At 40.0% G+C, this 14,093-nt stretch overlaps 1 protein-coding gene across 1 annotated transcript; it reads left to right on the top strand.

The window, feature by feature from the left end:
* Positions 1-11,241: 11,241 nt before the first annotated feature.
* On the top strand, positions 11,242-12,159 carry LOC104077178 (leucine-rich repeat and fibronectin type-III domain-containing protein 2-like). The gene has a single exon (XM_009578311.1). The coding sequence runs from the start codon at positions 11,242-11,244 to the stop codon at positions 12,157-12,159; it is 918 nt and encodes a 305-aa protein (XP_009576606.1).
* Positions 12,160-14,093: the final 1,934 nt, after the last annotated feature.

Here is a 14,093-nt window from a genome sequence, read left to right as displayed (position 1 = left end):
AAATCTAAACAGATCAGCTATGGTTCTCTGAATTAAAAGGGAGACACCAAATTTGAGTAGTCTTAAAAGTAGAATTTAATTCCTTTCCAAGTACTTCCAAACCTTCTGTGTACTTTCCGTGAGTGAGAGGTAACATGAGGATGGTCAAATATGTATTTGCAAAGTATATGGCTAGTACCTGGAAGAAGAGAATCCAATAAACACTGCTCATGCTTTCCTCTTTGCAATGGGTTCACTACTGGGATGCGCAGCCTGGGATTCTGGGCTGCTTACATTCAGGTTTTGGGTCATGCCATTAGCTTATCAGATGACTCATGTCAGCTTCCTTCAGTTTTCTGGGTCTCATTTGTAACATGTAAGGAACTAGTAGACTCCTTTTTAGTAGACTTTTTTCATGTACTATAAATCTGTGGCACTTGCGTAAGATCCTTTAGCCAAGAAACATCTTTCTAGGTGATAATGTCATGCTACTATTGGAATCTATCGCCAACTTCTCATTTTCTTCCTCCTGGGGTCATTGTAAATTAAAACTTGTTTTCTTACTGGATTGATTTCACTTTTCTTTTCAGTAACGTATTTGTCACTCTTCACACAGTATGGTTTCGGTCTGGGCTCAACTTTGAAAGACACAGGGTGTCTCTGGTAGCTGAGAAATGCTTTTATCTAATTTTAGTATCACAAACTAAAAGGATGTAACTGTGTTCTGGCCTTTTGTAGAGCATTCTGAAATTCAACATCTCCATGTCTTCTAGCCTATCTAGTCCTTCTGGCCTTCTTTTTCCTTTGCTTTATAAGCAATACCCAGAAAGTGGCAAAATGTTAAACCTCTGCTTTAGTAAATGCTTTTATCGCATATCTACGCTGTTTTATTTTTTTTCCTGCTTTTTTTTCCCCCCTAGAAGACAATGCTTTTGACCATTAGTGATTTTTTGCACCCCGTGTTCTCATTCTGCAGTTGAAAAAAACATTTTTTCTGCAATGTTATTGCAAAAGTCACCCTGAATCATCCTGGTTCTCTTTACCTTGTGCATTGTTGTGCATGTTTCACAGAGATTTTTGTTGCAAAAGATTTTCTCCCTCTTCTAGCTCAGAAACTAAAAGTTTGATGGTTGATACTAAAAGTTTTTTATTCAAACTTTCCCTTATTTTTTTTCAATATGTTTTCTTAATTTACAAGAAGCAAGCAATTCTACTGTATCCATTTTAGATAGTAAAAGGTATTTCCAATGTTTGCTGAGAGGCTAGAGGGTTGGGTCTTCAATCTTGCAGTTTTCCTGCTTGCTTTTCAACCTGCCTGTGATGGTAAAAATCTCTCCAAATAAACACCTTTTCATGTTTCTAAATTGTGGCTATGTTCTTCTCTGAATATAGATATATTCCGACTGTATATTTGGTGAGTTCATATTTCTTTAGCTCATTTTTGGAGAATTGACAAATGCACTTCTCCCTTCCTCTCAATTGGGAGTTAAACTCATTTTTTCAACTTCATGATGAGATGGTCAAGATTCTGGTAGATAACCATTCCCGATCTCTTGAGACTATCCACAACAAGTTCAATCACTGAGGTGGGGGAACACTTACATGATAAGTGATTAAACTTTTTAATAATGCATAAATTGTGTCTTAAACTGATGTTGGAACACTTTTTTATACAGACTGATGTATCAATGGATACACAGTTTCTATGGGTAGTGAGACTTCTGATTCACTCCATAAGACTCTTTTGGTTGGAATAGTTAGAATAGTCCTGTCAGCTATTAGCTCGCACCACACTTCTCCCACCAGTGCACAAAGATTTTGTGACAGAAGAGCCTGAAACAGCATGCTGGAGTTTGCTTTGATCGGCCAATTACAAAACACGGGTGAACATACCTTCAAGCAGCATCTGGAGTTTTTGTCATTCTAGCACAGCCTTCCGGAGATAAAATTAGCCTGTGTGATAGGACAGCATTTCTGCAGGACATATAAGTTGCAACCTAGCATAAGTGCTCTGTATAGTAAGCCTGAATGAAATTGCTAGTAAGTCACTGAAGATCCTCCTCCTCACCTAGGCTCACCTGAGCCCTTACAGAAAAAAGGAATGGGCAGCTGTTAACCACTATAGGATCCCAGTCAGCTCTCTTTGATGCTGTCCTAATTTGCAGATTTCACTGCCTGGAAATAAGTGGAATGCCCCACTTGTAACTCTCAAGAAAGAACAGCATACAGCTAAATCTCACAGCCATGTTCTGCCAGGAAAATGGTAGAATCCTTCTTGCAAATTAATTTCCTCTGAGCTCCTAAATGTGCTCATTACCTCTAACGCTGCTTCTCTTCTGGGAACCTCTGTTGGTATGGTAGGGTGACCTTTTCTGGTGTAACTGTCCAACTCTGCATAAAAGAGTTCAAAATAACTTGAGTCAGAGAGAATAAGAGTGACACTTCAGCCAAGTGAATGGGCCATTCGTCTATAAAAACCTGGGAAAAGAGTGTCCCGGGTCCCACACTCTGCTTGATGATTTGAACACACCTTTCATGGATACCTTTTATCTCTTCCCATCTTTAGAAAAGGGGTAGTTGTAACGTGTTGTTGCGACTATCAGTAGAATAACTTACTGACTTTAGATACTTTTTGATTAATCTCATATTTACTGTCTTACTTTTTGAAACATTGCTGTGAATTATGATAGTTTTCTAACCTACATTAGCATGACACAGAGTGAATTTACTAGTGTGGCTATGCATTGTTTCCATAAATATTTCAGCTTTGCATTTACTAACAGAAATATTGTGTGGGCTTTCAATTACGCTGCTAATGAGCTTAAATATGTTTCAGCTGGATCTGAATTAGCGTGAGGATTTTTTTTTTTTCTGAAGCAGTTAGTATCTCAGATATATTGAGGTGAAAGGTGTTCTGTATGTAGCTGAATAGCTTGGGTGTGACTGGATTTATCTTTTGTGCTGTCAAATGTCCCTAGGGTACGTCGGCATTAGACTTCAGAGCAGAGCAGATGAGACAACCTCAAAAAAAAAAAAAAAAAAAAAAGCCACTAAATGCCTGCTGCTGTCATGTTCATGTGAAAGAAATGATAGCATAGATCAGGGAGCTTGAAAGTCTAATTTTGTGTTGTCACACCAACATTCACCAAAAAGAGGTTGCCCCAGTGCAGTAGCTTGCACCTGGACAGCTGAACTGAGCACCTTCATTGATTCAGGACATTACGGGATGTTTCTGGTGGTCTTCATTCACGCAGAAGTGCCACACCAGTTCTGCCTGCCTGTGGCTCCCTATTGTTTGCAAGAATCTGGTTGGGAATAATAGAGAGAGGAACATTTCCTTTTAGAGCAGCAGCTAATGGAGGAGAGCAGAATACCTTGTACCACAGTTCCCCTCTCTCAGCCTTGTGCAGTAATGTGCCCTAGAAGCCTACGCTTTGTTTTGTCACCTGTTGAATGACTTCAGTGCATCCCCAGGGGACACTGTTCAGCAGCCTATCAGATATCACCAGAAATTTATATTCTCTGAGCTAGTAGTTTAATGTTTTGTTGTGTTTGGGTTTGGTTTTTTTCCCCCCCTGTAGCAGAGGGTATATATTCATTACCAGTATCTCCCTGGCTCACCATCTTGTGAAAGACATTTCAATTGCTTTTGGCTCTGTCTTCTCTTCCCCACCTCCCACCCCACTTTTCCAAATGAGCAGAACAGAGCATAAGCAAATTAGGAAATAATAATGAAACAATGTGTACTATATGTTTCATTTGACAAGACAGATTCTCTAAAGGGCAGCTGGATGCATGAGTGATGAGGAGACAAGATTCAGAAAAACAGGAAGGGATTTGTGTTTAATAATATATGTTTCATCTGAAGGCAAAATTATGATTGTATGTCATAAACCCCCCCAAAACTAATAAAATAAAAAATGCAGGAAATTATTCATGCTGGGTTGAGTTAGTGTTTACTGAACAAGTCTGGCTACCTCCTGGTATTATCTGACATTTCCTTATGTTGACATGACTGACAGAGGAATTACACCCTGTTGCTAATACTAACAACTATCTTTTTTCCCAGGACACCAGAAATACAACTGTCATTTTTTTGAGATGCAGGTCACAGTAGGCCTCTGTCTTTCTCAGGTTTTTAGATTAAAAAATCTTGAATCAGGTGCCAAAAGACTGTGAGATTTCACACAGTAATATACTTGGTACTTTGTATTGTTTTTCGATTCCTGAGGCTTTAGGATGATCTGAAGATATATATTCAAGGGCTTTTTTGGCAATTTTAAGGATCAAAAATTAATCTTCATTGTTAGCTTACTTAATTTTTAATAACATTTTAGATTCTTCTTTCATTCCATGACTCCAGAAACTGGGCTTTCCGGGATAAAAACACAGCAAAAATGACAACAGTATACACCATAAAACTTTCAAGAAAATTACAAAAAGTTGGCAGCAGAGAAGAATGCTAACTGTGCAATCCAAATTTGTCAATTGCTTGCTCTTGCTCCCAGGCAATACATCACATGTGACATTTTCACTGCAATTTAGATCTTCCTCTGATATTTTTTTGCCCTTTTCTCCAGTCTTCTTAGTATCTGTCCGCCATCTGAACTCTTTCCACTGCCCTGTTTCACTTCAGTATCTTTTTAATTGTCTTGTCTTTGCTGAAAGATCTTCACCTATGTTTGATTGCACTCAACACATATCGAGCTGTTTTTGTGATCTTGGTCCCCATTCAGTGGCCACCTGGACTTCTTCCATCATTTTGATGGTAGCCATGTGCCTGATAGTGCCCTGCCAATGGCTTCTTTGAACCTCTTTGTCTTTCTATCATTTTCTGTTGCTCTGAGCAACAACGAGCTCAGAGCAATGAGCTCTCTGCCAGAGCCACCAATGTTCACTATCCTCTTTTCTTCTTGCATTCTCTCTCACTTCAACCTTCTCTTTCTTCTTCTTTCATTACTTGTCCTCAATGAAATAACACCTCATTACTGTCTCGGGTAAAAAGCAAGATCTGTGCGCCATTGAGCTACATCCACCCCGCTTTAAAAGGTACTTTATGTGGTCCCTCTTCAGGCAATGAACTCCATCCTCAGATTACCCACTCTTTTCATGTGCTCTTTAGCCAGTCTTTCTCCAGTATATCACCATTGATACTTTCCCTCTCCCCTTTCTCTACCATCCTACCTTAATCCCACTGGGACTGAAGTTAGACACTCCACCTGAAAAGTAGGACACTATCAGACCCTTCTACAATACTTTAAAGGAAGATTAGCTGGAATCATCATTTTTTCAGAATTACCTGTGAAACTGGAATGAAGAAAAATACCCAAAGATTTTAAAATAGGGGACAAACTTATTGGTTAAATAAATGAACATTTTTGGCTTGAGATTTTCACTGAAAAATGAAAAATGCTCAGATTCCAATGTTAACATTTTCTGGACCAATTTCTAGTTCTGAGAGCAATCAGGGTAATACTTTGCACTTATGTGAACTCAACTTTGTGGAAGAGGAAGTTTAAGAATAGAAATGTACAGTGAGATCGATATTTTCACACTAAGGCATTACTATACAGAAAAGTTAGTGTGTTAACTAACTGGAATATGATTTTACGGAACACTACTTATTTCACCCTGGCACCCTTCTTCGTCTTCCTTTTTCCCTCTTCATTACAAACTATAGTGCATAGTGACAATATTTAGCACTACTGTTTAGCAGTTGCTTCATAATTAGTGTATAGGCTACAGCTGGGAAATTAATGAGGGCCTGGAAACATTCCCATGCGCCAGAACCCCATCATCTATACTGCTAATGTCTTGGTACAGTTCCTTGCATGCTATTTCCAGCATGGTTCAGAAGTTAATATTCCAAGGGCTATTTTTGATATACAGTTTTCTGAAGTTACTCTGGAAGAAAAGAGAATTTACCAGCAGAGACATGGACCATTTCTTGTGAGGTGTCTGCCCTGGGACAAGGCATGTAGACGTAGAATCTTACAGGAAGAGTTTGGGTTGAGCATCTTAGGCACAGAAAACTCACACCCAAGCAATTAAGCTTTTTTTTTAAAACTCCTAGCGTTCACTTCAAAAGGAGAAATTGTATTGCAATATAGATAGTATATAGCCCTAGATTATACAAAAAAAGTACCATGAGAAAAGCAACATAGTCTAGCAGGTCAGTATAAAACTGAGCCTTGGGAGTTGCAGGTGCCTTCCCAAAGGAACTGCCTTGACAGTTCCCTGCAAGTTCTGTCATTAAAGCAGAATTCAGGCTAAAACTAGATGGTATCATACCCCTCTTGCGGTGGAGAAAGGAACAGAATTGCCTAGCCAATTAACCTAATCTGTCTCTTCTCCAATTTGTCTGTTTTGCATAACCACAGTATTAACCAGCAGTTCACTCTTGCTAATCCCCAGTGCTACAAAGAAGAAAAGAACCCATTTGTATATTACAGTGTAATCATAACATCTACTAATTTCCTTCCATTTCCACTACAGGCCTTTTTTGAAAGGAGATTGCTGGCATTATCCCCATTTTATAAATGAGGAGACTTACAGTATAACAAAATTATTTCTCAGGAACTGAGAGTTACTGATAAAGTAGAGCCTGATATCAGTGTAACTGATAAAGTAGAGAATAAAACTCAGGTCTCCTAAATTCTCAGCACAATTCACTCCCTGCAAGCTTCAGTACTCACTTGTATCTGGGATTATGAGTGAAGTCTGCAGCACCCTTTTTCGCCTGCATTTATAAGTAATTTATTTGCTAATTTTCTTAATATCACCACACACTGAATTGAGTAATTACAAAATTTCTTGCTTTCCATATGTTGTGTCTACAAGGACATAACAAGGACTTTTTAGTGGTGGTGGTAGAAAATAAGGTTGACCTCAAAGAGGAGTGTTAGCCCTATCTTTCCTTTTTTAAAAAAGGGTCTCATGGTCTCATTTTGGTGCTTTCACAAAATTAGACATAAATCTCCATGGATTGAAGGGAATGTATTGTTTGCAAAAGCCCTGCAAACTTTCATCTCAGCTTCATAGCTCTTCATCACAGTCTCATAGGAGCCTCGGTCTACTGATGTTCTATTTCAGACGCTTATGTCATGTCCCAATCCTGGCCATAGATCTCCTCCTCTTCCAATAAGTGATGCTATTGTGCCAAAGAGTGAAAGAAGAGGGCTTTTTGTAAATTAAGGTCAGTTGTAAGACATCTATGCTCATTTCATTTCTTAGAGGCAAGATTTTCAGAGAGGTCAGAACCACGTTCTTATATGTTTTCCTTGGGGTATTTTGATCTTCAGATAGGATTCAGGAACCAGCTTAAGAATCAGGTAACAAAATCCTGGCACCAACGTGGAGGAGATTTGCCTGTTCTTTCTAGCCCAAGGAAAATAAACCAGAGGAGAAAGACAGAAATTACTGTGTCTTATGTGTCTGGACAGTGAAATTTCCATAAGGAGATTTTCAAATTTCTTGTTGTCCTAACTAGGACTACATTTATACTTACACTGATAACACACTTGAGTATTCGTTTGCTTTCCCAGTCCTCACTGTTCCCGGGCTCCTTAAACTGTACACATTAAAACCTATCATAACCTATCATCAGTTTAAAAATAAGCAAGTGTTTTCCTAGTGGATCTCCTCTTGCAGTTAGTCCAATGTTACTCTTTTTTTCCCTAACAAAAGGCTAGTATCAAATTTAGAGTTCTAGTCCTCTTCTGTGATAAGTATCTCTGCAAGATCACACTGCCCTGAAGAGCAGGTGGACAATATCAGGCTCCTTGCCTCAAGGCACTGCTGCAATTAAATATGTTTGCTACCTGAGGGCTAACAAGTGAACACTAGGATCTTCTGAGTTTCAAAGGCTAACAGGTTTCAAAAGCTGTTTTTGATCTCCAGTGAACCGGGCTATAGATTCTTACTACCTGGAACCAACTTTCTGTGTTTAGCTGATGAGTTGACTGAAAAAAACCTTGCAGGATCTCTGCCTAGACACAGTTTTAATGACCCCTTTGAATTTTGTGGCAGGTCCTAGCTATTGAGTCCCAGTGGCAGGGCACGGTGGTCCATGATTAATGGTGCTAGATGTACAGAGCAGCCATGAAAAGACTCCCCCTGTTAGGCAGCAAAGCAAAGATTGAAGTGGCATCTTTCAGCTACCTGTGTTGGGGACAATCAAAGAGTCATCAATATCCCAGAGTGAAAATGTGTCTGCATCGATTTTAGGTATGGGGAACGTTAAGAGATGTCATCCATCGTAGCTGACTGACAGTATGTTTGGGGAGGGTGGGCTAAAGCATGGAGAAATGCCAAAATTCTCTTACAATTTGGCAACTTCATGAAAACAAGATCGTCTTCCCTGCAAGCTAGAAATCTGAGCCTGAGATTAATTACTTAACTCCTAGTGCTCTTGAACTTGGTGCTTATTCCTATGCTGAGCTGTTCTTTTACAATAACATTAATTTGAATATTTTACAAGAACATTTGGAGTTTATTTACGGAAACATCCAAAATTCTTCATTTTAGATGTATATGGAGAGTTGATTGCTTTTTCCATAATTGGCATTGCAACTGTGAGCTTTTATAAAGCTATTATTAGTCCCAATATTATCACAGCTGTAACTTCCAGGACTGACTGAGTTTAGAAATGACTCAGTTTCTTTTAAAGGCTAAGATGAGCTTTTATGGCAAGTTTCAATACAGTTAACCTGGCCAAGCTTTAGGACTTGCTGTGGCCTCACTGCTGTACATTTAAAAATGGACTGGCTTTACATTTCATGCCATTATCACTACCTGCCAGTCCTTGAAATATTCCAGGCAGTTACATTTCCTTGGAAGCTTCTGTGTAATCATATTCGAAGAAAACAAGTTGTAAATGATTGAAGTTATCAGTGTTCACTCTATATAAATTGACATAATGTGTTAGGCTGAAAGACTGTATTTCTATATGCGTAAGTTATGTGCAAGTATGTTATATGCAAAGCTATATACTATGTAAACCCAGTTGTTTGCTGTTCGCTTGGAGAGAATATAGAGGTCTCTCTATGTTTCATCAGTGCAAAGCAAAAGGAACTACTCTAACAGATGGTGCTATAGCTCTGTTTTTCGAGAGTTATGACCCAAGTCCAAGACCCAGTTTATAGGGCTGACTATTCTTTCTGCTAACAGTGCTACTTGTTTGTAATGAGGTTTCACAGTGAAATAATTTCTGAAGGACTTACACACTGCAGAATTTTTTAAGCACATGGCTGGGAGTGATGGTGGAAAATGGAGTATGGCACTAGGTGTTACAGAAGGAGATATGAAGCAATTGGTGAAACTGTTAAAGAATTTGAAGATCATATGTTTGAAGATCAATAGTATTCTGTTATTCCATATATCATCCTTGGTGTGTGCATATGAAATTCCTTGAACAATTCAACAGAGTGCAGGCATTGCCTTAGCTGCTGTGGCCAGCGGTGTGCTGTTCTCAGAGCCACAGGGAGAGAAGAACAATTAGAAGTAACTTGAGACCAACCATTTTGTCTATTAGAAACCATTTTAGCAACCGTACCTGTAGTTTTCCAGGACGGCTGCTTTATGACCTCTCGGCTCATTCTGAATAGCTCATCTATGTCTGTGCAGAACATCTCCATTAGGATGATAAATGTGCCAAGAATCTCAAATATAACATTGAGTAAACCTGCCAGGCGATGTTTGTATTCCAGGTGTCTCTCACCGATATTTCGTTTCCTTACAGAAGCTTTTTGTGTGTTTGTTTACTTTTTAAAAAGGAGCCACATCCTCGCCTGTGGCCAGACTGAAGGCTTGTGTAAGTGGCGCGAATGCAAAAATGCAAAGATGATCAGAAGCTCATCTTTGCAGTGCCTTGACGTTGCTGCTTCTCTGTGCAGGCCTGTTCCCTCCCACTGCACAGAAGGGCCTCTGCAGAGCTGCAATTTATGCTAGCTGTGATGACGATTTGAGGCTAAGAAAGCCTGGCACTCCCACAAGGAGTATGCCTTTTTCCTCCGGCCAGGCCTTACCGTCCCAATTACAGTCACACCAGCTTGCTGTGTGGTGTAAGTGCTTGTAGGGCTCCCTTGTTGCTGGTGCTAAAGATCTGCAGCTCTAAGTCAGAATGGGCTGGTTTTAATTTCAGCTTTTTTCTCTTACTCAAGCCTGTTATGTGGAAGTAAAGAGAAACATGCGTGGGGTATCTCTTTGGCTTTATCCTTGGCTACCCACCAGGCATCGAATCTGGGATTCTCCACTGTATTCCACTAACGTGCTGCAATTTTCACCATTTTGAAGTGGGGGTAGACCATGTTCATTCCCATCTGCTAATTTTGAATGCTAGTGATGCTCTAATATTGCATGAGTTCAAATGACTGCTTAAGTTTTGTGGCAGCAAAGAATAATATCCATAAATGACCAAACTTGGAGCATAGCTTGGGCCTAGCTATATGGTTTTTGAAAATGGATTTGTATTTGCGTAGAACTTTTTATTTTAAAGAAACCTTCTTGTTTCCATCCCTGCATCTTCCTACCTCTCCTCACACTTCCACAGCCCATACCACCAATGCCAGTATTTCTTTTTCACTCACACAGAGGAAGGCGGTTGCAGGGAGAAATTTCTGGCAAAGAAGATGATAGCTGCATTTCTGCGAGATATTTTCCACAGTGGGGAGTAGGAGTATGGGGAAAGTAGGTGGGGGAGTGGAGAAGGAGACAGAAGTGGCTGCCTGCCTTGCATTCTCAGGGAATGAGAAAACTAAATGTAGCCCCTTGTCTTCACAAGGTAAGCAACCTGCTGATGTTACACAGTAAATGTTCAGGCACCCGTGAAGCAATGTGACAACTGTCAGGTTCAGAGTCAGCAAGTGCAAGGGTCATTTGCACACTCAGAAAGAACTGCTCTTTGTAGGCACATATTTTTATTCTGAGTTATTTGTTCAGGTTTGAATATATTTAAGATTAGGACAGACAGAAGTGAGGAGAAAAAAAACCCCAGACTAGTTTGGTCTGGGTTTTTTTATGCCCTTTATTGCACATTTAGAGATGACCCTCAAAACCTGTGCATTACTGAATGCTGGGATGTTGGACCCACAGGATCTGGGAAGTTTGAATGCTTGTTTAAATTTTATGGCTCTGACTTGTCTCTGACAGTACCAAGCACAGTAAACACCACACTGTTCTTATGTCTGTTCTCCTCTCTTTTCCCTTAGGGTCAAGAGTAACCAATTTTTTTTTCTTTTTTTTTTTTTTTCTTTTTTTTAAAGGATGATTCCAGCTACAAACAAAGCCTTTGTTGTAAACAACCTTGTTTCTGGAACAGGCTATGACCTCTGTGTCTTGGCGATGTGGGATGACACGGCCACGACCCTTACTGCCACCAATATTGTGGGATGCGCCCAGTTCTTCACCAAAGAAGACTACCCCCAGTGCCAGTCGATGCACAGCCAGTTCCTGGGTGGGACCATGATTCTGATCATTGGAGGCATCATTGTGGCAACTCTCTTGGTATTCATTGTAATACTCATGGTCCGCTATAAGGTCTGCAACAATTCCCAGGGGAAGATGTCTAACGTCAGCAATGTCTATTCACAGACGAACGGAGCACAACCAATTCAGAATGGAGTCTTGCCCCAAGTCAACCCCAAAGTGGTGGTGAGAAACGAACTTATGGAGTTTAACTGTCATTCTGCACGGAGCAGCATCTCCTCTTCCTCCAGCTCTGCAAATAGCCGCGACTGTGATGACTATAGCCTCCAAAGTGAACAGGGCACATTGTCCAGTAAGTGGAGGCCTCCTTCCAGGTCAAAACACAATATTGACCGGCTAATGGGAGCTTTTGCTTCCCTGGAACTGAAATGTCAGAAAAAGGAGGAGATGACAGACTCCAGAACTTCCACAGTGGCCCGCCACTCGGACAAAGAGCCACTGCTGGGCCAACCGGAGTCCAAATTTCGCAGCCTCCTCATGTTGCCTCTGGAGGGCAAAACTAAACGTAGCCATTCTTTTGACATGGGGGACTTCGCCACATCTCAGTGTTGCACCTACCCAAAAAAGATAACAAACATTTGGACAAAGAGGAGCCTCTCGGTGAATGGCATGCTTTTGCAGTACGATGACAATGACTTAACAGGGGCAAAAGGGACTTTCGGAAGCTCAGAATGGGTAATGGAAAGCACAGTGTAAATATCAGTGTCTCCCCCCTCCTTTTCTCCCCTCATGCGTTATAAAGTGTGGTTTGCTGCAGGGCCATGCGTTTGGAAAGAGAGGGGAGGAAACGTTTTCAGTTGTACTGGCCAAAAAAATAGATAAACACATAAATAACAGGGATAGTAAAAGAGAAAGAAGGTCATGAAATGTGAATAGGCACATATGGCACCATTCTTGTCTGGCCCCAACTAAACCATGCGTGAATGTTTCAAGGAATTTGCTAGTTGTATTTAGCATTGCTTTCCAAAAGTTACTCAGACTCTTGGTGAACTGTTACCCAAGATTAAACAAGGAGGATGAAAAGGGGTTTAACAGCACAAATTTAATTTTACAAGGTTTCTTTTTTTTTTTTTTTTAAAAAGGCACCTCTTTCTTTTCTTTTAACCACAGTAATACACTTCTGTGGATATAAGACTGGTGCTAGGATATATCTGGTTGTCATTGCAAGTGACTTTCTCAAAAGTGCAGGCAGGGCATCCACAGGGACAGATCAGAGCAAATTGTTCAGCATAATCTCATGGTGTTAACTGTGACATCTAGGAAAATAATACTTGTTGTTGAGTGGGCTTTTTGTTGGGATTTAATGTTTTCTGTTCTGTTTTGCCTTGTTACTGCTTTTGAGTTGTTTTTCCCCACAGCAGAAAGTATGTTTCCACGCATTTTGTTTTTGTTTTCAGTCTCATCACATCCCCCAGATGAAAAGGAGGATATGTACAAAGGTCAAATTTCTGAAGTACTGTATAACCCACCTCCAATACCACCCCTTTATGTCCTAAGAAAAATTAAATTTAGGGGCTAATAAATTTTAAAAACATCATCCTCTTTCTTCCATCTTCTTCATAGTCTCTGCTTGTCAATATTCAAGGCAGATTGCAGCAGCTATTGATATCTGTAGGGGTGTTGCTATCAAAGATGGGAAAAATAGTAATCAAGATTTCCTATTAAAAATAAGGAAAATAAAAGTAGTCCCCATGAACTCTCTACATTATGAATATCAATGACATCTGGCAAAGATCACACTGTCACTCTGTTCAACTGACAAAGAAAACACAGACTTTCACCCTATTGTGACAAATGCTCTTTGTCTGTATAGTCGCCATGACACGGCTTGACTGTATCAGTAGCATCACAGGACATGTAAGTTTTTGTGTATTTCAGGGGATTGGGTATGTTCCCAATTAGCCACAAAAACCGAGTTAAACTTAGGTGTCTCAGAGCAGGGGGTCTCCCATGTGTCCCCTGCATTACAGATAGCCCTTCCCCAGTCCTTGGTGTACTCCTGCACCCGTCTCTCACCCTCACTAAGATACTCGCTAACTAAGAACTGGAGCTCTTTAGGACTTGTAAACTGATTCTCAGATTTGGTTTTGGGGAGCATTGCTGTGGTTGTGGAAATGCACATGGCCCACCCAGCTGACTTCAATGTCCTTAACGACTTTACTGTGATTTCCAGCATTCTGGTGGCTACTGCAACTGTCCTCTCATTCGTTTATTTATTTGTTGGCTCCCAATGATCAGCTGCTGGGAACCATTCTGAAATTGCACATTGTTACTATGATTTTGTAAAAGACATGTGGAGAAAGGGTGCAAGGCACAGAGAAAATAATACATGAAAAAACTCTATGTATATTTTTTTTAAAGGTGCAGAGATATATTGTGACATGGCTGTGTACTTGATCTTGTATTCGTCACGTTTCCTACTTGGAGTTTTAGAAAATGACATCCCTGTGATCAGAATATTTTTTCCTTTAATTTCTTTTTTTTGCTACAAAATGTACAGTAAAAAACATTCTTGGGGAAAAGAAAAGTACCTGCTTTTCATTTATTTGCTGTTCTGTGGTCTGGTTTGAAACCTAAGTAAGGAGCAGTAACTATTGTTTAAATTATCTTGAAAATGTAGATGTTTGCTT

Source organism: Fulmarus glacialis, unplaced genomic scaffold, assembly GCF_000690835.1.
Source record: "Fulmarus glacialis isolate BGI_N327 unplaced genomic scaffold, ASM69083v1 scaffold16285, whole genome shotgun sequence".
NCBI lineage: Eukaryota > Metazoa > Chordata > Aves > Procellariiformes > Procellariidae > Fulmarus > Fulmarus glacialis.
The sequence above is the reverse complement of the archived record's forward strand: the minus strand, read 5'-3'. Positions and strand labels throughout refer to the sequence as shown.

Bases quoted from the DNA above. Each gene is read 5' to 3' on its own strand.
- LOC104077178 (XM_009578311.1), top strand. From the start codon at position 11,242: ATGATTCCAGCTACAAACAAAGCCTTTGTTGTAAACAACCTTGTTTCT.